Raw genomic sequence first — 22,257 nt, 5'->3', positions numbered from 1 at the left:
GTCTTAGGGGGTGAAGTTGTGCCTATCAACTTTTGGGTGCACATGCTCAAGGTCAAAGGTCAAAAGGTCAAGGTCAAATACATAAAATTTCACTATTTCCACCATATCTATTGAATGCCTGAAGATATTTTCTTGAAACTTAGCGTATACATGTATTACCCAATTAAGATTCTCTGGTGAAAGTTTGGGTCATGAGGTCAAAGGTCAAAGGTCAAAAGTTCAGGGTCAAATACATAAAATTTCACTATTTCCACCATATCTATTGAATGCCTGAAGATATTTTCTTGAAACTTAGTGTATACATGTATTACCCGATTAAGATTCTCTGGTGAAAGTTTGGGTCATGAGGTCAAAGGTCAAAGGTCAAAAGGTCAAGTAAAAATATCAAAACTTCTTTTTTTTCTCCGTGCCTTGGAAAATTGTTCAAGGTATCTTCATGGAACATAGTATATACATGTACTGACTGGAAGTGATTATCTAGAGAATGTAGGGTTCATGGGGTCAAAGGTCAGGGGTCAAAGGTCAAGTGCAAGACTTCAAAATTTTACTATTACCCTCATATTTATGCAATGCCAGCAAGGTTATTTTTTTACACTTGGTGTATGCATGTGTAACCTTATAGAAATTCTCTGGAAAGTTTTTTTTTTTCTCTTTTTGCCTCAAAGGTCAAAAGGTCAAAGATCAAGTGAAAGTGCTGAACTAACTTTTTCCTCCATATCTCGGAAGTGGCTCAAGTTACCTTGAAACTTAGTACATATTATGCATGTTCTACCTGAAAGTAATTATCTTATGAATTTTAGGGTCAAGGGCCAGATGAAAATGGTAACAATTTACTATTCAATTCAGAAATTGCACTTTTTCTCCACACTTGTACCTTGAAAATTACTCAATGCCTAAATGTATGAATGGGTCAAAGTCAAGTTAAAGTCCTTAAATCCCTGGATACATGCTCTCCTATTCATCCAATTAAACCTACGTCAAGGAAGGTGAACATTCAACACATTTGTGACAAACTTGTCATTCCAATATTGTGCCAATTTTGTGAAAATGTAATCACACAGTGTCCACATGTACTATCTAGACCTATTGGGAAAATCATGCATTATGGCGGAGGCATACCAGTCGCCAAAGCGACATTTCTAGTTTTTATATAGATCGAGTCAAATACAGACGGATTTCACTGACGAATTCCATAAGGTATTTTAAGATTCAACGAAACATACGTGATACCCTGCTATGAGATTTCTCCTCAAGGATTATGAGAGCCTTATATAGCTCAACTGCAAGGAACTACTCCCATATCTCACTATAGAACACATTAAAGTAACTTTATTATCTCATTTCCATGGAAAAGCGCAGGTGGGAAACGTTTACGTTACGAAAACTCACTCCCTGGCCAACATAACTCGCAGGATTCATCCAATTATAAACTTATACAAACGCTCTGAGGGAATTTATTCATAGTAACAACTTTCATAGTCAAACTACTTCATCTAAACGTAAAAGCAACATTATTCCTTGCGTCCTTTTACCAAAACACTTGTGGCTTGCCTTTAAAACAGATTATGCTGATAGTGCTATATTCGTGAGGAATATGGTGCTGGTTAAAAGCTACGTCTGTTATTCCGAAGGTTCGTTTATTCGAAAATAAACTATTGCTCACTATTTTTTTTTTCTGATAATGAAATAACGTTCATTAGCCGAAACTTAAAAGAAGGGTTTGTAGTTATGTACTTGTAAATAACACACTTAACCATCACAACAATACCCGCTGTTATGTTCACACGGCATGTGCTGATACGTGGCGATAACAATATGTCAATTCTTTTAATTTTATTAACTGAATGGATTTTGAAGTAACAGGAGGGTTACACACATCTATTTTCCCTGAAAAGGTGTTAGTGCTAACCTATAGCAGTAAAGCAAAACAAAGCAAAAGGAAACAAACTTGTAATGATCGAAGGATGATAATACAACATGACATTGTAATGATGAGAAGGAGAATGCTTCACAGACGCAGGTACACAGTGACTCAAATTGTCTTATGACTTTGAAAGCGAACACTTCTTTTTAATGGGTGCTCACCAATGTGAATGCAGGACGGAATACAGGTCATTCTCATTGATACACACACACAAAAAAAAGGGGGGGGGCAAAATTGAATAAGATACGACTAGCAAATTACCTCCCGCAAAACCATACTGTTGAAAAGACATGCATTTTACTTCTCTTTTTTAATGGGAGTGGACTTTCTCTTGTCTGTATGGTTGAAGATCACCTATTGGAAAACAACTTACCCGGAAGTAAATAGTTTAGCAAATATTTACACATCACAGATGATATAACTTTCGAACCCAGCTATTAGTAAAATTGCATTTATATGCATTGAACATCTGTATAAAAATTGATGATGCGCAGTGTGGGGCACGACATATTGCAATTTGTCTTAACGGAAACGTACTATTTTGTTTCATTGGAAATACCAGATATTTCTCCTTTAATCATGCTGTTAATGAACATCTTTAATTATCGTCCAACAATGAAGGATTAAAAATCTAGGGCAGCTAGATAAACTTTATAGGAGTCCATACCATGTTGTTATCATGTAATATGTATTGTTCTGAGGAGTGAACCCCGGAGACTGTGGTATCATAAAGTTTAAATGAATAAGTAATGAATTTATTTTGCACTACGATATATTCATAAGCAAGTGTCTGATTTATATGCCCTTCAGCATGGTGTTGTGGAGTTTACCTGTTATATCAAGGAGGCTCTGTCGCCTTCTCGATGATTATAGTTTACCTCCTGATTGTTACATGGCATCATCATTATAATGCAAGGTGAATATCAGAATTGTATGATATCCGCTGCCCTCCGGGATTGGTAAATGCTGATTCTGGAGTCAGAAATTTCTTATTTCTGGTTACAGTTTGTTTTTCTGAAGGTTCATTTTCAGGGTTTATTATTACGATGGTTCGGTAATCCAAAACGAAATAAGGTTCGTTTAAAATACTAAAGGATTGGTCTTCCGAATGTTCGTTTGTATAGCCCCTAAAAGAAAAATAAAGAAAAAAAAAGTTTGCAATACCGAAGGTTCGTTAATTTAAAACGATATTGGTTAGTAATTCCGAATGTTTGTTAAAAGTATGCAATTTTTCCATTTGTGGATTTACGAACCTTGTTTCATTTGTTTGTTTGTTTGTTTGATGTTTGCTTGTTTTGTTTTGTTTGTTTGTTTGTTGTTGTTTTTTTTTTTTTGGGGGGGGGAGCTATCAAACCTTCAAAATAATAAAGTTTCTCTTATTTTCAGATTAACGAACCTTCGGGAAAACTAGAATGCCTATTCAATTTTTGGATACATAGCGTGTATAAGGTTTGCCACGTAAATTCTCCATCAAACATGTGATATCTTTATCTTCCTTTGGTAAATTAGGTCTGAAGAAAATACCAGCTTCTTTTTTTTTTAATCAAAACTGATAAAATACTATTCCTTGTGAAGCTCAACGCGGTAAACCATTGTATGCTCGCGTAATCAAAGCGTGTTTTGTATTCTAACCTGTTATATTTCATAACACATAAAGCTTTGATGGCTATTCATCGATGAAATCACTTATCACTAGTAATTTCATCGTCGGAGCCACACTCAGAAAGATTTGTGGATGTTTTTATTTGAAATTGCGTGGTATTTAGGCCCTATGCTGATAGTATTGTGGTTGTGTTGTGAATTATTGTTCTCCAGACATATATAGAAATCCAATTGTAAACCTACTTTACGTTTATACTTGGCTAAAAAAAAAAGGGGGATTCCAGAAGTTCAAGGCTTGGATTGGCCCACAAGTATCCAACAACATACAGTCGACTGCAGTCGTAGTATACCCAGTCAATTTGCATATAATATCAATTTGATATTTAGAATCAGTGCCTCGATTTTCAAAGTGTTTATGGATTCACTCGGACACAGTGCAGCCGACTGAAATACCTCTCTCTTACAAAATCCTGTTGCACAAACAAGATCAAAAAATCAAGAACATTTCTATAATTATGATACGAGCAGTCATGGCTACTTGGGCCCTATTTTTTGTACAAAGTTGGAAAAAAAAAAAACATTAGAGAGAAATCACTAGAGATAAACGATCGTAGATCGCCATTCGTTTTTAGCTCCATGGCCAAACTAAACACTTTTACTGGGTAAGGTACATAATTATGCAATGCATGCATGCAGTACTCCATCCGCCCATGGTGAGACCAAGGACAGATCTGCAGGGTGGTGGGAGAAAGGTACTGAACTGTGTAATACCTAGAACAGTCGATGACTAGTCTAATCCAATTTCAGCAGTAAATTCAGCATTATGTGTTCGTATTAGGCCTACTATGAAGAAAAAGGTACTGTATCTTTTCTTCAGAAGAATTGAATACTCTGAAACCAATTTGTGACCTATATGGATCTACATGTCATTAATATAGATCACATACGAAATCAGATAGATGCGAATTCCATTTACTGAGACTGGCTGAACAGACTACTACCATACTCGGTGGGCGGGACCTGTCAGAGCGAATGATTTATCGCGTTCGGTCAAAATCCGATCGGAACTGAAACTTTCTTCCCGGACCCTTTTTCGTTGGGCGCGCAGTCTCTCGATTATCGCAATCAGAAAATTTGCGCCCTCTCCTGGTCGCACCAAGGAAAAGGGGACGGAGCCCAGACTAGCTGCAGGTAAGCATGCACACTCACCGTACCGCTTTGCACGCATGTCGAATACGTACACATGTATACATGTATACACACAGCACATCGATCCATATACTTCATCCATACACACAGCACATCCATACTTTATCCATGTCAAGCCAGAACTCCTTGGTCAACCAATCGCTGCTTTAATATTTTAGTGACAAGCCAAGTGGGCGGAGCTTGTTTGTGCGTGCCCGGCTGGCTGTATAGTTTTGTTCAGTGGAGGTGGGATGGGCCTGGGAGAGTGTTTGTCTCAGGGTAGGTTGACAGAGATGGCTACTTATGTTGCACCATAGACATAGCACATGCACATTGCCACATAGCGCAGACATTCTCAGAACTACGTTTAACTACTAGTATTGATACAAATTCCATGTTCAATTTAGAACAAAATAAGAACATTATCTTCAAGAACAGACAAATTTGAATGCAAACTCACATACGCACACACGCACGCACGCACACGCACACACACACACACACACATGCATGCAAATGTACTATAATACATGTACATAACTGTGAGTCGAAAAAAATTCGACTCTCGTGAGAGTCGAATTTCACTTAAGTCGACGCATTTTTGCCAGTCCCGAGAGCTTCGACTCATGCGAGGTTTACTGTACTTATACAAACGGAAAAGGGGTGACCCAACTAAAAGCATAGCTTGTAAAAGTTTTAGGTCACCATGATAAGTAATATTCATAATTATGTACAGAGTAATTGAGAATATAACATATATACAGTCTCCTGAAACATATTTACATAACTTGTACATATTTACATCTTAAAGGTAGTAAACATGAATGAGAAAGAGAGGGAGAGAATGAGAGAAATAGAGGAAATAAAGTGAGAACCGAAGGGGGGAGGGACGGGGAAGAAAAGGAAAGAAAGAAAGAAAGAAAGAAAGAAAGAAAAAAAAAAATAAACAGTGGAATTAAACTGAATGAAATGCAAATGCACTTTTACTTGTTTATCTAAGGGGAAAGACTGGCTGTATTTTTCACAGCTTTTAGCTTGTCATATTGGAAGGTAGCAACACGACCGCAGGTTGAAGAGAAATAAAACAATTACTAGTACGAGCACCCTGTATGCTCTTGTATTCCTACTGCAGACTCTTTTTTTAAAAAAACTTTTTATTGGATGTAAACCAACAGGTAAACAACATATTTACAATATTTACAAAAGGTACACATACTTGCTCTAGCTTTAGCTTTAGCTAGCTAGCTAGCTCCCTAGCAGCATAATAGCTCTGCACGATATAATAAATGGTTGATATAAAGTAGACAGCAATTACGTAACTGGTCGCATGAAGGTTTGTGCACTTCGCTTCCCCTTCGTTCGGTTCGCGTTTGGCGCCCGAGCTGAACCCCTGTGTTGATTGGTCGCCTTTGCCATAGCGCCAGCGTGAGAGCCACGAATTACGGTCTACTCTCTACGTTCTCTTTACGTATGATCTCACTGAAGATTACTACGTCATTTCATTCATTCGCGACCACAAGAAATACATCTCAAAATCCGAAGTTATCTGTCCAACATGATGGCTGACGTAAGTTGAAATCAATGCATAGTATGCACATGTATGTGAGTGTTGATAATATTTCGAGATTTTCCATTTAGTGCCTTTATCAGACCTATATTAGAAAAAATTATAGGAGCTTGTCAGATTTTAAGCGATACCCGATCGGCCATTGCCAAAGCTGCGTGGTGTGTGGGGAAACTCCGCGCTTCGTAGCCGATTCCCCGCGAAGTATGTAGTTGCGGGAACAACGTAAATGAATGAATGATAGATCTGTAATAATAAGTGTGTGACTAAATGATGTTGGTACACCAGGTAGACACTTAAGACACGCCTGAAGACGTCGATAGACTCGTGCCAACAACTGACAATATAACACAACTTTCAATCTTTGACTTCTGTTGCAAGTTCATGAAGTTGCACTTCTTTCTTGCATGTCGTGAAATCTTATTGCGTCTGTGCATAGAATGGCAGGCTGTGTCGCATGTCGTGGCTATACAAACTGTAGATGGCCATATAAATTGTTGTTTAAGTTTGGCTTCCCAGCCTTGAAATTACGAGTAGTGTGTTGTTTATATTCTATACGAAATGAATGTTGTTTATGTAATTGTATTGTATATTTCTTTTTTTTTTTAAAGCATATGAACAAAAACAAATATCCATCCATGATATGGACACCCTAAAGTAAATGACTGAAATGAAAGAATGAATGAAATATCTGTGAGTGTGATAGAACTAGATTCTAGCTCTTATAGATCTAACGTTAGAGGGCTCTAGTAACATGAGTAATGCACTTATGTCTTCAGCAAGGAGATGAGAATGCCCTGGACAAATTAGAAAAGGATAAAGAGATAAACAGAACACATTGCACAAAAGCAAATTATCATCTTAATCATTTAAGGTTAAATTTACCATCTTTCTCTCAAAATGAAAACTCTGTTGTTAGTCGACAATTGTATACTTTATTGTGAGATAGTCAGATGGGAGTGATGAAGACAGGACGCTACAGACTAATAATGCCAATACCCTTTGTAAGTGGGTGTAAAAGTTGAAACTTTCACGGTGTTGAAATTTTCGTGCATCTCATGCAACCAGAAACTAGTGCAAAAATAAAAGCACGCAAATATTTTTGCTTGCCATATATTCCAGTAGTTGATGTCTTGATTCCGCAGAAGCAAAAACATGTAAAACTCTTACTAACCCCGCCGAGTGCAAAAAAAAATTAGTTGCGCAAAAATATCCACTCTTACAGTAATAGAAAAACAGATGAATATTATGTCGTGCACATCACTCGTGTACAAACAAAAGACCCTCCAAACCTGCTATAACCTAGATGAATGGAAGACCCGTAACTGTTACACTGTAGTGTAGGTACCCTCTCTTTTGCAAGTCACAGTACTCAACTTACAGAAGGTAGGTACATACTTACAAGATGTAGTTATCAAAATGATAATCATAATATGAATTTATATTGCACTGAATCCACTCCTTAGAGTGCTCAAAGCGCTACATATTATTATAACCCCGGTGTCTGGATACATTATTTCCTGCCAGCACTGACAGTGCTCACTCTCCACTCCCTGGGGAGTATTTTTGCCAGTCGCCATTCTACAGGCGCGCACATGCTGATCAACCAACATAAACATTCTCATCCTACTGAGTACCTATTTATACATACTCCTGGGTGGATAGCAACAATGTGGATAAATTGCCTTGCTTTGCGAAGGACAAACATGTCTGACTTTGTGGGGCTCGAACCAACGAACCTAAATCAAGCTCACGTGATTCAGAAACGTGCGCTCTTACTACTCAGCCACGACACCTCCACATATAACCAGCAAATAACCAGCAAGTTGACATGGGCAAACTCTGTGTTTACCACTGTATCTAAAATACAATATCAGTTATCAGGGCTGCCAACTCTCACATATTGAGCGTGAGACTAACGCATTTTGGTCCTTTCTCACACTAAAACTTTATTTCATTTGCATGCATTTCTAATGATCTCATTCATTTTGACTCCTAAATTATAGCATTGGCCTATGGGAGTCTCACTCTCAACTAGTTTCCAGTGTTGGCAGCCCTGCAATATATAAATCCAAGTACTGTATACGCTATATATTTCGCGGGGATTTTATTTTCGCGAGTCGGGAGCTATTCGCGAAATTAACAACACACGAAAATATTACCTTCCAAAATGAATCCCTTGCCTTGATGATACGAACATTTCAGTACTGGTATACCATGTCACAGCTTTCCGAACAGACCATACTGGCTAAGCTTGTTTACGTACATATAGCATGTCCACGTCTACTTACGAATACTGTAGAGAGCCAATCCATTATCGCAAGGGGACCACTCGTCACAAATCTAGCGCGATGGGTTGAATTCTAACTTACTAGTTCGGAGAGTTTGGTAAGTTTTTTTTTTTTCATGCAGTGTATAAGGCCAAGTAAAAAAAGAAACCAGTTTCTCGTCCTCGCGCGCATCAATTTTGGCCGCCGCATCGATTTTTTTACTATTTAATATTTTCAAAATGGCGCTGAAAATACCAAGAAATTCATAATTCTCGTCCCAGCCCGCTCCCCGCCCGCATCGATTTTCAGTTGCCGTATCGACTTTTTTGATATTTACTATTTTTTCGGCCGTGTCTGTAACTTGCTAGCTGTCCAAATCGGGTCCCCAGGCCATCGCACGCATGAACACATTCGAATGTGTAGAGGCCCATACACTCTGCTCTGTAACGTTGCATCTGACGGCGATGTATTTTGAAGAGAAAAGGAGTGCGCTTTTCCAGCAAATGTGGAATTATAAAATGGGTGTATCTACAAAATAAATAACTTTTCCACGGATTCTGGTTTGTATCGTATTTCTGCGGGATACCTTTCTTTACGACGTAAATTCACGGACATGGCCGTGAATCGTAACATCAGTAGTGTGGTATACAGGGCAGGGGAAGCTCGGTATATAAAACGAACACTGCTATAACGAGATATCGGTTATTACGAGGAAATTTTCCCGGTCCCAAATTTCCTTCCACACAAGTCCATGTAAAATGCTACTCTTATAGCGAGATCGGCTATAACGAAATAACTGCTATAACGAGATAAATTTTGTGATTTCCAAACAAAGAAAAACGTAGCCAATCAAACCTGATTATATATAGCGAGGTAAAGCAAAATGTCTTCGGGTAAAGTACTATCACGGTCCGAGATTGTAAAGCTCGATGCGCCAAAAACTGTCTTGTACACACACATTTTCTTCATGACAGTTCACTCTACAGCTAGCACCGCATGTTGTACGTGTATGTGTGTGTGTGTGTGTGTAGTTCGGTGGTGTGTGTGCGCGCACTGATACATGCAGAAAATGTGGGACGGCCGTATACATGACATCATCATGACGTTTAGCAAGTGTGAGGCAATCTGATGCTGTGATTGGCTTTCTACGTAGGGAATTCCCAATCTACACACACACATGCAGTCATAATGTACATACAGAATGTTTCACACACACACACAGCATTGTGCAGACCATATTCAAGCTTTCCACACACAACACCCATACCATAACCACATAACAATCCACAGACGATCTTCACACAATCGCAAGCTATGTAGATTTACAAATTCAAACATCTATTCTACAATTGATAAGAAAAACATTCTTGATATCGGATTTCATTGGCGAAAAAACATCTTCTTACCCATAAAGGTGAGTAATTACCTCACACACATTAGCAAGTTATCAGTATTGACTGAGAGATGATGGGTAGTCCCACGTGTGCAAATTAATGTCTTTATGTTATGCCTTCTTTTATGCCTACTGATATAACGAGATATCGGCTATAACGAGGAACACGACTCGGTCCCGACCATCTCGTTATATTGAGTTTCCACTTGTACAATCATCATCCAAATGATGAGTGATTATCAAATGTCTTTTTAGAACATGAAGAAACATCTTTGTTTAATGCTATAATGCCATAAATCGCCTCATTTTGACATCCACCTGCAATTGTACAAGCCAGTTTCCAGTTGAATGTGCTACAATTGTACTTTGAAGAAATGCATATACAGTAGACCTCGCCTAAGTCGACATCGCATAAGTCGACAACTCGCTTAAGTCGACACAATAAAAAAGTCCCGATTTTTGCCTTTGTTATTCCTTGAAAATTTCCTCGTCTTAGTCGACATTTATAAGTCGACAACTCGCGTAAGTCGACCTGATTTTTCAGTGCCAACTGAGCTGAAATACGTGTTAATTCCCTCGTCTAAGTCGACATAATTTTTCGCTCAAAATCTTATCGCCATTCTCTGAAAAAGAATCGTTTTCCCGCTCCGATTCGCTGCGTTTCTACTCGATAATTTGCTAGTGTACGGCGCGGTAGCGTTCGCGCCATGCGTCCATTGTCTTGTATGCCAGAATATAGAAAGGACATACACTCATTTACACTGGAGCATTACATGTAGTACCCAAGACAGTTCACTTTACCCCTTTTCTCCCTCTAGTTTTTCTCAAGACGCACAAATTTGGTACACTTATATGTCCCAGTAGGTATTCATTATCCAAAGATGAAATAGGTCTTTTTTTGTAAATCCGAATATTCTAACGTTGATTATTCCGAAGCGGTATTAAAACCAGGGCCCTTTCTAAAAAGATTTATTACAATGCAACTAATAATGCAACTCAAAAAATCAAATGCAGGTGTATCAAATCACACGCAACTTTTGCATTTAAACGCAATTGCGTTGCTGAAAAGACTTGTGTTTGGTAATCATATGAAACTAGAAAATAATTGTACGAACCTGAAACTCAATTGCGTTCAAACGCAACTCTAAAAATCAAATGCAAGTCCATCAAATCACATGCAATGATGTATTAAAACGCAAGAGCGTTGCAGAGAAGACTTGCGGTTTTTGTACGAAACTAGAAACTGCGTATACATCTACGGAAGTGCGTTATTGTTGAAAAGACTTGCATTAACTTTTTTCATTTCGCTAGCAAAATTAGAAATTAAACGCAACTCTGAAAATCAAATGCAAGTCCATCAAATCACACGGAACGCTGAAAAGACTTGCGTTTGATAATCACACGAAACTAGAAAATTGTAGGGAACTTTTTTTAACTCAATTGCGTTTAAACGCAACTCTAAAAATCAAATGCAAGTCCCATCAAATCGCAGAACGCTGAAAGATTTGCGTTTGATAATCATACGAAACTTGAAAATTGTAGGGAACTTTTTTTAACTCAATTGCGTTTAAACGCAACTCTAAAAATCAAATGCAAGTCCATCATATCACACGTAACGGTGTATTTAAACGCAAGTGCGTTGCAGAGAAGACTTGCGGTTTTTGTACGAAACTATAAGAAACTGTGTTTAAACGCATTGCTAAACATCTACGGAAGTGTGTTATTGTTTAAAAGACTTGCATTATTTTTTATTTCGTAAACAAAATTACAAATTAAATGCAACTCTGCAATTCAAATGCAAGTCCATTAAATCACACGGAACGCTGAAAAGACTTGCGTTTGATAATCATATGAAACTTGTCAAGAAAATTGTAGGAAACTTAAACTCAATTGCGTTTTAACGCAACTCTAAAAATGAAATGGAAATCCATCAAATCACACGGAACGCTGAAAGACTTACGTTTGATAATCATACGATACTAGAAAATTGTAGGGAACTTTTTTTTTTTTAACTCAATTGCGTTTAAACGCAACTCTAAAAATCAAATGCAAGTCCATCAAATCACGTAACGCTGTATTTAAACGTAAGAGCGTTGCAGAGAAGACTTGCGTTTTTTGTACGAAACTATAAGAAATTGCGTTTAAACGCATCTCTAAACATCTATGGAAGTGTGTTATTGTTTAAAAGACTTATCGTCAGCAAAATTAAAAATTAAACGCAATTCTGAAAATCACACGGAACGCTGAAAAGACTTGCGTTTGATAATCACACAAAACTAGAAAATTGTATGAAATTTAAACTCAATTGCGTTTAAACGCAACTCTAAAAATCAAATGCAAGTCCGTCAAATCACAAGCAACGCTGTATTATAGAACGCGAGAGCGTTGCAGAAAAGACTCGTGGTTCTTGTCCGAAACTAGAAACCGCGTTTAAACGCATAAAAATGTACGGAAGTGCGTTATTGTTGAAAAGGCTCGCATTATCTTTTATTTCGTAACGGAACTTTCGCCGTGACCGAACTTAGTCTGCACTTGCAGGGGAAAGACATCGCAACATTTACACGTTTCAAACTACCGAAACGCATGCTGTTTCACAAAATGTAAATGAAAAAAAATGATAACGAATTATTAATTGTTAAAGTTCGCTATGCCGAAGTTTTAAATCTCAGTCCAAAGTTAAATCAGTCCGACAATGGTAAGAGGTTTGTTTTTACGAAGGTTATAGTAGTCCGAAAGATGTCGTTTTCGGATGAACAAACTTATCTTCTTCTTTTTATTTCAGACGGGCCCGTGCCGTACAGAGCGGTAATGTTGCGAATCGGAGCGCGAGAATTCATTTTCAGAGTATGGCAATACAAATTTAAGCAGAACAAATATGGCGACTTAGGGAAGGAAAATCACACATATTTCAGCTCAGTCGGCACTGACAAATAATCTCGACAGAATCATGCGAAATCACACGCATATCTTCCCAGCAACGCACTTGAATTTAAATCGCAAAGTTTAATGCAATTTTGAGGAATTTGCCTTTGATATTTCAAATCAAGTTTAAAACGTTAAGTGTCTAGAAACGGGCCTAGGTTTCCGATCCCGCTCTCTCAAAATCTCTCTAGGGATTTGGGAATTGTGCGTTGTCGTTACTAACCCGCGCAAGATTTATGCATGAACTAAAACAGTATTGTTGCTCATGTCAGTAGGCATGTTTTGGCGGCAAAAGGAGTAAGATATGGGTAGCGATCTGCATCGTGATCCAAATCTTACTCTGTACAGGGGAAATTAATTTTCATTTATAAGTCGACAAAATGTTGACTTACGCGTAAGTCGACATTCGCGTAAGTCGACGTGTTTTGCTCAGTCCCGATTATGTCGACTTACGCGAGGTTGACTGTACATACACTGTACCAGCTGTGTGGACACAAAATGTCACAAACACAATAATAAATAAAGCAGTGTTTTGAATATCATGGAATTTATTTCAGTCGTACATTTGTTGAAAGACATGTTTTATACCTGTTTCAGTTATTAATAGCACAATACATTGCAAGTACACTGGTATCAGAAATGTAAATACCAGTATTAAGATGGTCATTTTCCCTTGACATCTGTAATGGAAAGAAAAAGCAAATATATTTCTGCATGCATGAAGTTTCATTTCAAGTATGGTACATATATCTATTTGTTTGAAAATGTTTGAGAGTGCAGGCAAGACATACACTTGGGACCTGGTCTCTCATAACACAGCTACCACTTAACAGAGTGATATTTCATTTCATAAATTGGATATAGAAAATAGTAAAGCCCTCTCTCGTTACTTTTCTCAGAATTACCGGACGAGAAACACATATTACTTTCATTTTGACAATCCTCGAAAAAATAGTAAGATATCAAATAGTAAGGACCTCCCTCATCGCCTTGCTCAAAAAACCCGGACGAGAAACTACTTTCTTTTTTTACTTGGCCTAACTAGTATCATTCTCATTTGCTAGTAAGTTGAAAATTCACACTTTCTTTGCCACTTCATATTTTCTCTGGTCCCCCAATCGCGAATTTAACCACTCGCGAAAATGTGTGACACCGGCAATTCGCGAAAATTTATGTACGCAAAAATTATAGCGTATACAGTATTAGAACTAACACGTTGGGCCTTACTAGGCATCTTGTGAAGAAACCTATACAGCTGTCCACGTAAGGTAAATGAGACTGCCGACTCAAAATTATGATGATGCAGAGAGTGAACATCCAGTGTAGACTATACTCCATCAACTGCGCCATAAATAGTTAATGTTTTGCTATCCCTCCATTTTCTTTCAGCAACCACAACAGCAACAACAACAAGTGGAGGAGACACCAAGTCCCGAGATTTACTTTGAGCCCATTGTGAAGCTGAAGCCAGTGGAAGTGAAAACACTGGAAGAAGATGAGGAGGAGCTGTTTAAAATGTGAGCATCTAGTAGTTATAAAAGTCTCTCTTTCTTAGGGGGTGGCTTCATTGTGTATCAGACTGTGTACAAATCACAATCACTGAACATGGTCACATGGACATAAGGAATCTCAGTTTTGTTAGGGGCACTATTTCAAGTTATCACTCATGTTTTCCAGATATTACAGCATATGATGGATCAGAAATACAGACTACAAAAACAAAATCAGATCAGTGGGGGAGGGGGGGGGGGGGGACACATGCCAACTGTTGGTGACTCACATTGGAGCAATAAATTTTGCAAGGGGGTAACAGCAATCTCTGGAATTTCAAGGCAAAGAGGGGAGAAAGGGGATGAATTAGTCCTGGAGGAGAAAAGAATAGACTCACTTATCCAATTAACTGGATATTGAGACCAGCACTTGGCAGGAATATCTCGAATAGGAATGTGCGATTGCAAAAGTTTCAATATCTTTTGCTACCGTATGTGACATTTTTAATGTAACTATACTTGTAACTACAGCACAAGAAATGCTATACCTAGATGTGTGCAGACCTTGCAAGTAGGAAAGCCAGCTATATATTTTATTTGCTTGACAGAGAGCGTTTGTTGGGCTTGGCAAGTGGAAAAATTGTTTGTTGATTGTTGGATTTGTTTTGTTTTGTGAGGTGGGGGGTCAGTACCTTTAATGGATGCTTATCTGAATGTAATATTAAATCACTTGTTAATTTTGGCCTGTGTGAAAACTCATGTGCATATCGTATTGGGACAAATTGTAGCTTAAACACAAATTCAGTATCAAACTCTATTGAGATGTAGCATGCCAAGGCTACTTCGTTTAAAAAAGAATGATTGTCATTTTTCTTCCTCTCTTTTCGCTGCAGGAGAGCCAAATTGTACCGTTATGCCAACGAGGAGAGCCCAGCAGAGTGGAAGGAGAGAGGGACCGGGGAGATCAAACTACTGAAGAGGAAGGATGACACGGAAGGCAAAGTGAGGATACTCATGAGGCGAGACAAGACGTTCAAGATCTGTGCCAACCATTACAGTAAGTCTTGACGATGCTCGCCTGTGAGGGCGATAGTTGAACTCTGATTGCTCGGAGTATGAAGATTTTGATTGTGTACTGTATAAGCTGTTATTTTCGCGAGAGTTTAAATTTTCGGGAATTTCGCAAATCACAGTTGGACCGTGGATTTAACAACATGTGAAAATGTCATCATGCGCTAAGGTAATAGTGCGCTTTATCGGCTTATGATGGCCTCCATGTCAATCGCGAAAATGTCTGTTCCCCCATTCGTGAAAATATCTGTATGCGAAAAATGGTACGTAACGTATTATGTAGAACACCAGATGTGCAATACTGAACACATTCGGGCACATGCATGTTGAAGGTATGCCTTCTTTGGGTCGTTTTAGTTCAGGGGCTAAACCATGTTTTAGTTCAGGGATCTAAACCATGATATGCCTGTCTTTATTTGCTTTGGAAGGAAGACGTGTGAATGTCTATGCCTGTGTGGAATAGCTTGGTAGTCATAGACCTGTAACTCCTTCCTTGTTTAGCATCAAGAATGGCCACATACATTGTTTGTCAAATTTTGATTTTTTTTTTTCCATTTGCATATATATATATATATGTATGTATGTATGTGTGTGTGTGTGTGTGTGTGTGTGTGTGTGTGTGTGTGTGTATGAAAGTCTTTCTGTCATCTTGAGGATTATTAGCTGTTGATTTGACAAGCAATTTTTGGGTCCTTTATGAGACAGCAACAAGAAATATAAAAGTTCACTGTGTGGTAACCATGTTGCATCAGTGCATTGATGGTAAACATGTAAAATTCACATGGTAGTATATTGATGAGGTCGATCTGTTCAGAAAGAGGTAACTGGAAACTCCCTATTAAAGCACTCCAACAAGTGAAATGAAAATATCAAAAGTGATTGATATCTCTCTCGTTGCAAAGATCATAAATAGTTTGGGCTAAAATGGAAAGTGAGTCTTTCAATGAGACGACTCCTTCGGGGGAAAAAAATTGAGTGCAAGTGGAGTAGGGTGTGCCAATGCAAGCCTCTTCCTGGGTGGTGAAGTTTTGACTTTCTCACATTGATGATCCATCATGACTAATTATCTATGAATGGCTCATTGTCTTGTGTTTGTCTTTGCTCTATGAGTCACAAATTAAAGGCACCATAAGCAAATTGTTCTTATCTGGGAATCCCCACCATGCTGGGTGTTACAAAATGAGAGTTCTTCCAGTTGCTCTAATGGGGCTTTTGGATAACAGCACCATACTTTCAATAGGGAAACATCCATTCATATCACTTGCCTAACAGTTGAGTTGTAGATGTCCTTGGGAATACACCCTGCCATGATTAGATTTTAGTCAGGTACCCCTACTTTTTCAGGTGATATTCAATGCAAGACTTTTACAAGAATTTTCAGATGAGGAGTCCCAAACATCAAAGTAGATTATAATTTCCTGCAGGTTAGTAACAATTGCTTGTGTATGCAATGGAAATATTAAATGGTAATTTCAATGACACCTGCAGAGATAATCTGGGGATGGTGAATATGTGTTATTTTTAAGCAATATTAGTGCTCATATTTGATTTATGAAGATCCTGGGTACCTTTAGTTCCTATGTTAATCTTACACTTTGATCAAAGTATCAGTTACACTGAGTAAAATGTCTCTCTTTTTCCCTCACGCACCCCCCCCCCCCCCTCAGTTTCCCTGACGATGGACTTGAAGCCTAACTGTGGTAGCGACAAGGCCTTTGTCTGGCACACACAGGCAGACTTTGCAGATGAGAAGCCCAAGCCAGAGACACTAGCCATCAAGTTTGCAAATGCAGAAAGTGAGTGAACTGAAACTCAGATTCTCTAACAGCATGTAGGAGAGCTGGAAATTATAGATTTGAGAGTGAACATATATGGAAACTAGACTGGGTGTTTTAGCACAAGTGTTTGATTATTCATTTATTCTGTCAAAATGGTTACGACTAATAGCAAACTATTACATAGAGCTTTTTAAATTTGTTAGATAGTTTGTGTTAGCTTTGCATAAGTTCTCTTCCCTAACAAAAAGAAAAACAAACAAAGGGAAAGATGTTTTGTAGGATTTGAATATATTAGTGAAATAGCCAATAAGATGTCTCTGATTGATGTGTTTGTCTCTTTTGATCAGATGCAAAGAAGTTCAAAGAGAAGGTAGACGAATGCCAGGAAGAACTGCGCAAGTACAACGAATCAGGTAAGGATGATCCGCATGATTCATGGATAAGTGACATGCGTGACATTATGAGAGTTGATTTCAGTTTTAATGGTAATCTAGTATTGAAGTGATTTCTGTTGTATATTCCTGATTGTTTTGTGGGTATGACACACTGCATATACATGCAAACCCCGTTACAACAAACATGGATACAATATTTCATTATTGCAAAAAGATTTTCCTGGTACAGATTTTTCAGCATGCATGTCTGTGATACAATTTGCTTGCTATGCTGAGCTGATGATGTAAACACATTTTTTAAGATTTTGTTCAGTTTGAGAGGATTTCATCATTATAACTGTCATCACTTCCTTTAATCATGCTTCGTCACAACAAGATTGAAAGTATGGGGGAATACAGTGAAACCCCGTTATAACGAGTTCGGTTATAACGAGGAACCGCTTATAACGAGGTGATCGCGTCGGTCCCGTTTTCCTTCGCGTGTAAACCTATGGCAGAACGAACCGGTTATAACGAGTTCGGTTATAACGAGATTCCGGTTATAACAAGGACATTTTCGGTGCATCATGATAAAGAAAAACATAAGCAATTTGATCGGATATAACGAGGTTCCATTTCTTGACCTGCCGCTTTCAATCACGCCACGAACGATACATTGAAAAGCGATTTCACTTTTACGATCTCCGTTTTACGTATGTGTAGAACGCAGTAACGCACTGCACAAGTGCCCGTCCCGTCTCGATATCTACATGTACTATCTGAAGCGTGAAGACTCGGAAACAAACATGTTTCAGTCCCACCGTTATCCTTCTTTACCATCCATTATCAGTGACGAATAACCGAGTAGGGCCTACACGGTTCTTTCCATGTTAAACCACATAACATATCATAATCATTCCATTTTCTTTTTTGCGAGGTTCCATTTCCTGACTTGCCGCTTTCAAACACGCGACAAACGGAACATTGAAAACCAAATTCACGCTGTCCATGTCTCTTTCCCGTTTTGCAGAGTAGTTCGTTTTCTTCTTAACCACGTGATAAGACACAGAAATACCTTCCGATGTTCCTACTAAGTTATTGAATAAAATCATTCAATTTTGTTTTTCGCGAGATACGCGTGCATGATAGGTCAGACCACAGCGCAACGAGAGAGAAAAAAAATATAACGCATTCAAAAACTTTTCATGTAGCGACACTCGTGGCCAAAATGGACAATAATATTGAAATGCGTGTGCAACTCATCATTATACCCTTTCCATTTTTAGTTCCGACTTCCAGTTGTTTTGCTGGCAAGTAACTATTATGAATGTATAATGATTAAAGCCGAAATAATTAATGAAATCATAGCGATCCCGCTGGGCGACAGTAGCGTAAAAATAGTTGAATATCGCATGTTAATCTACTTAATTGAGTTGGTGTTCAGAAAAAGAAACAAACGCATTTAACAGTTTGAATAGTTCGCGTTTGTTCATTATCATTTAAAACTGCATTTCACAATGAAGAATTTCTTTCTTTCAGAATGGTCTATGAGGTACAGATTTGCGCAAAATGATCACAACATTCCAAATTCAACCTTGTCGCGTATTTTTCAAGAACGGGTGTACAAAACGCGAAAAGATTTTTGGAAGAAAATAAAGAACGATTTTTTTTTTAATCCCTTCGGACGCAACGATCATACATTGTATAGGATTACAGCGGAAATGATTCAGAAATCATCGCATTCCCGCTGGGCACCAACAGCATAACATACCTCGTAAGTTATGATAAACAATGCATGTATGTTACTCATTTTGCGCTGGTGTTTAGAAAAACTTAACAAACGTATTCTATACAATATGATTTTGTTCATTGTCATTTTACGATGTTCACTGTATTTCACAAACGAAAAAAAAAAAAAAATTCTTTCAGAATGGTTCGATACAAGAGGAAGAGATAGGTGTAGAAAGAATCACGAATAATATGATCTTGCCGAGTAGGCCTACTTCTCAAAAACTTTATGTGAACTATTATGAGAAGAGATTTTTGGAAGAAAAATAAAGAATTAACGCATTTCAACCCCCACTTTTCCGTCTTTTTTATGTATCAATTCACAAATAATTTCCCTTTATTGTCTCAATAATAACGATCCATAATTGTGTAACAACAACGCAAAGGATGTTCTTATAAATTTGATTGACGGGTATGATTTCGTGCTTATGTTTTTCTTTGTTTTTGATGCGTACGGTTATAACGAGGTACCGGTTATAACGAGGTACCGGTTATAACGAGGTAATATCGCCGGTCCCATGGACCTCGTTATAACGGGATTTCACTGTACTAGACTTCCAAACATGCTTTGAGAACTCACAACCAGGCACATACCTTGTACGCATTTGATACACATCCAAAAATGGGAGGTGCACGTTTTTCACCATGATTATATAAATAAACATTTTTGCAAATTCACTCTTCAAAATATGATGTCTTGGAGAGAAGTGTATGCTAGCAGGATATCTCTCTCAAATGCAACTGGGGCTTGATATTATCACGGATCGTTTTTGGTTCTATGTGTGGGTATTTATGTAGCACCAGATGGGCATCTGTTTGAATGAGAAACTTAGTCTGGTCGCAAGTATTTTGTAACAAGGTTTACCTTTATGTGCTCTGCTGAAACTAAAAGTTATTTTATTGATGACCATGTCGGAAGCTATGCTGATATTGCCAGAGATATTGCCAGTGTTTTGTATTCTGAGAAGTACAGGCCTGACGTTCAGATTAATCTTTTTGATGTATCTTGCTAGGAGGAGCACTGATTTACGTGACATGTCCACACATATTCAAATGTAACCAGATGTGCTGGCCACTGTCCATATCGAGAAGACAAACAATATTGTCATGATTTTCATCTTCCATTTCAAAGAAAATGACAATGCCTTTTCAACGGCCATTTACTTATGAAAAATTTGAAGATTGCAGAACAGCAGTGCGCTGTGCTAATAATTTTTTTGCACAGTTTGCTTTTCTCAAAATGAATCCATTTGCCAAGTAGTGATTTATGTATCTATATATTGTACTACGTACACACTCACAAGACTAGGAAATCTTTTTGACCCACCAGATGATGAAAAGGAGGATGACATGCCGGAGAATGCATCCAAGGAGACGGACAAGTCCAAACAGGAAGCAGACGACGTCGCCGAGAAGCTGGGCGGCATGACGGTCAACGACGCAGACAAGAAGGACGGGTCCGAGAAGAAAGACGAGGCGAAGGAGGGCGCGGAGAAGGAAAAGGAGAAGAAGGAGGAGAGCACGGCGGATCCATCCAAGGCTGGCTCGGAAGGAAAAGGGGACGCCAAGGAGGAATCTTGAGGATGGCTTTCTAGTTATCACTGGGGTGATTGTAGGGACGTCCTTCAAAAAATTTTTATCATCAGAGCAGTTTATTAGGGGAAACAAAAAAACCGACACGGAGACTCTGTGGTGGACAGCGTTCTGGAAGGAGAGGAGATGTCTTCACCGGTCACTGGGCGGCTGTGTGGCAGGGACAACGCGAAAAAAAAAATTAATTATGCAAGGTTGATTCCTATTTATTTCTTCTTTGTGGCTGGCTCTCATCCCGGAGCGTAGTCGGTGGGTGGCCGAGGAGGGGGAGAGAACGTCATGGAAGTGTCTGACGTATGTCCCTTGCTGACCCCCAGACTGTTTGCAGTGAGAGTACCCTTGCAGTCAAATGAACTATCTAAAGCCTTGTCGTTGTGATAGTATATAATGCCTCCACTAACATCAACATGTCATCCTCTAAATGGACCTAGGCTTGTTTGCAGAAAACAAAATGTAGTATTTGTATCTGTCGTCCGACGGAGAAACTGGAAACAAACTTGAAATTTTTGACACAATCCGATCCAAAGTCTCATTGCCACAGATACTGATACATCAGGATTAATGTGAGGTTTAATACTAATAAGATTGAAAGAGAAATTGTCTGAGAATATGTGTTGTAAACTTCAAAATTATATAAAAGTTGCGTTGAACTAAGAATGAGCAAAGTTAATTCTTTTCTATGTTGTACGGTGAGACAAAAGTGAGGACAATTTAATTCATGGTGAGATGCAATTTGGTCTTTGGGGGATAGGATATACCTGCCTCTGTCTGGGTCTAGATTAAAGGGAATACCACAGTTATTCACCTATCGCTGTGAGCATAGAACTTTGCTGTATGCTGTTTTTGTCATGATATCTGTAAAAAAAAGTATTTATCTTGTTTTTCTTCCTTGCTTCTCGTAAAGGCATTTCACGTGGCTCTTTAACTGTAACAAGATGTTGCACATTACACTATACCACGGTATGATGAATGAGCACACTTAATCTGTTTCTGCGAGTCCACTGTCGCCTCTTGCAAATGATGTCACAGGCAATTTTGCATTTGCTGAAGCAGCTGAGCTTCATCTGTACCTTGCTCATTGGTAGATTGTTCTGCATTATTTGTGAAGAATGTTTTTTGGGAAAAACGATGATCTTGTTGTATTCCTCAGGGTATAAATTGTGTAAAAGTCATTGGACAATTTGCCACAAATGACATTGTGACTGTAGTAAATGCAGAGCACCTCTTTTTTACCCATGACAGATGATGAGTATAAACACGCATTGTAGGATGACAGGTATATAGTTATAAGGATAAAACC

General features: G+C 38.4%; 1 protein-coding gene across 1 annotated transcript; it reads left to right on the top strand.

Annotated features, from left to right (window-relative positions):
* The first annotated feature begins 6,158 nt into the window (after window positions 1-6,158).
* On the top strand, window positions 6,159-21,796 carry LOC140227579 (ran-specific GTPase-activating protein-like). The gene is made up of 6 exons (XM_072307994.1): window positions 6,159-6,281; window positions 14,253-14,380; window positions 15,247-15,410; window positions 17,092-17,220; window positions 17,550-17,615; window positions 20,695-21,796. Exons 1-6 carry the CDS (start codon window positions 6,270-6,272, stop codon window positions 20,943-20,945), a joined length of 750 nt encoding a protein of 249 aa, XP_072164095.1. The 5' UTR covers window positions 6,159-6,269; the 3' UTR covers window positions 20,946-21,796.
* Window positions 21,797-22,257: the final 461 nt, after the last annotated feature.

The sequence above is a fragment of the Diadema setosum genome, chromosome 4, assembly GCF_964275005.1.
Source record: "Diadema setosum chromosome 4, eeDiaSeto1, whole genome shotgun sequence".
Lineage (NCBI taxonomy): Eukaryota > Metazoa > Echinodermata > Echinoidea > Diadematoida > Diadematidae > Diadema > Diadema setosum.
Note: the sequence above shows the minus strand (reverse complement) of the source record. Positions and strands in the feature narration are given on the sequence as shown.

What these genes read in the sequence shown, in the direction of transcription:
- LOC140227579 (XM_072307994.1), top strand. An exon ending in GAGGAGGAGCTGTTTAAAAT is followed by an intron (nt 14,381 to 15,246) that starts GTGAGCATCTAG and finishes TTTTCGCTGCAG; the next exon opens with GAGAGCCAAATTGTACCGTT. An exon ending in CAAGTTTGCAAATGCAGAAA is followed by an intron (nt 17,221 to 17,549) that starts GTGAGTGAACTG and finishes TCTTTTGATCAG; the next exon opens with ATGCAAAGAAGTTCAAAGAG.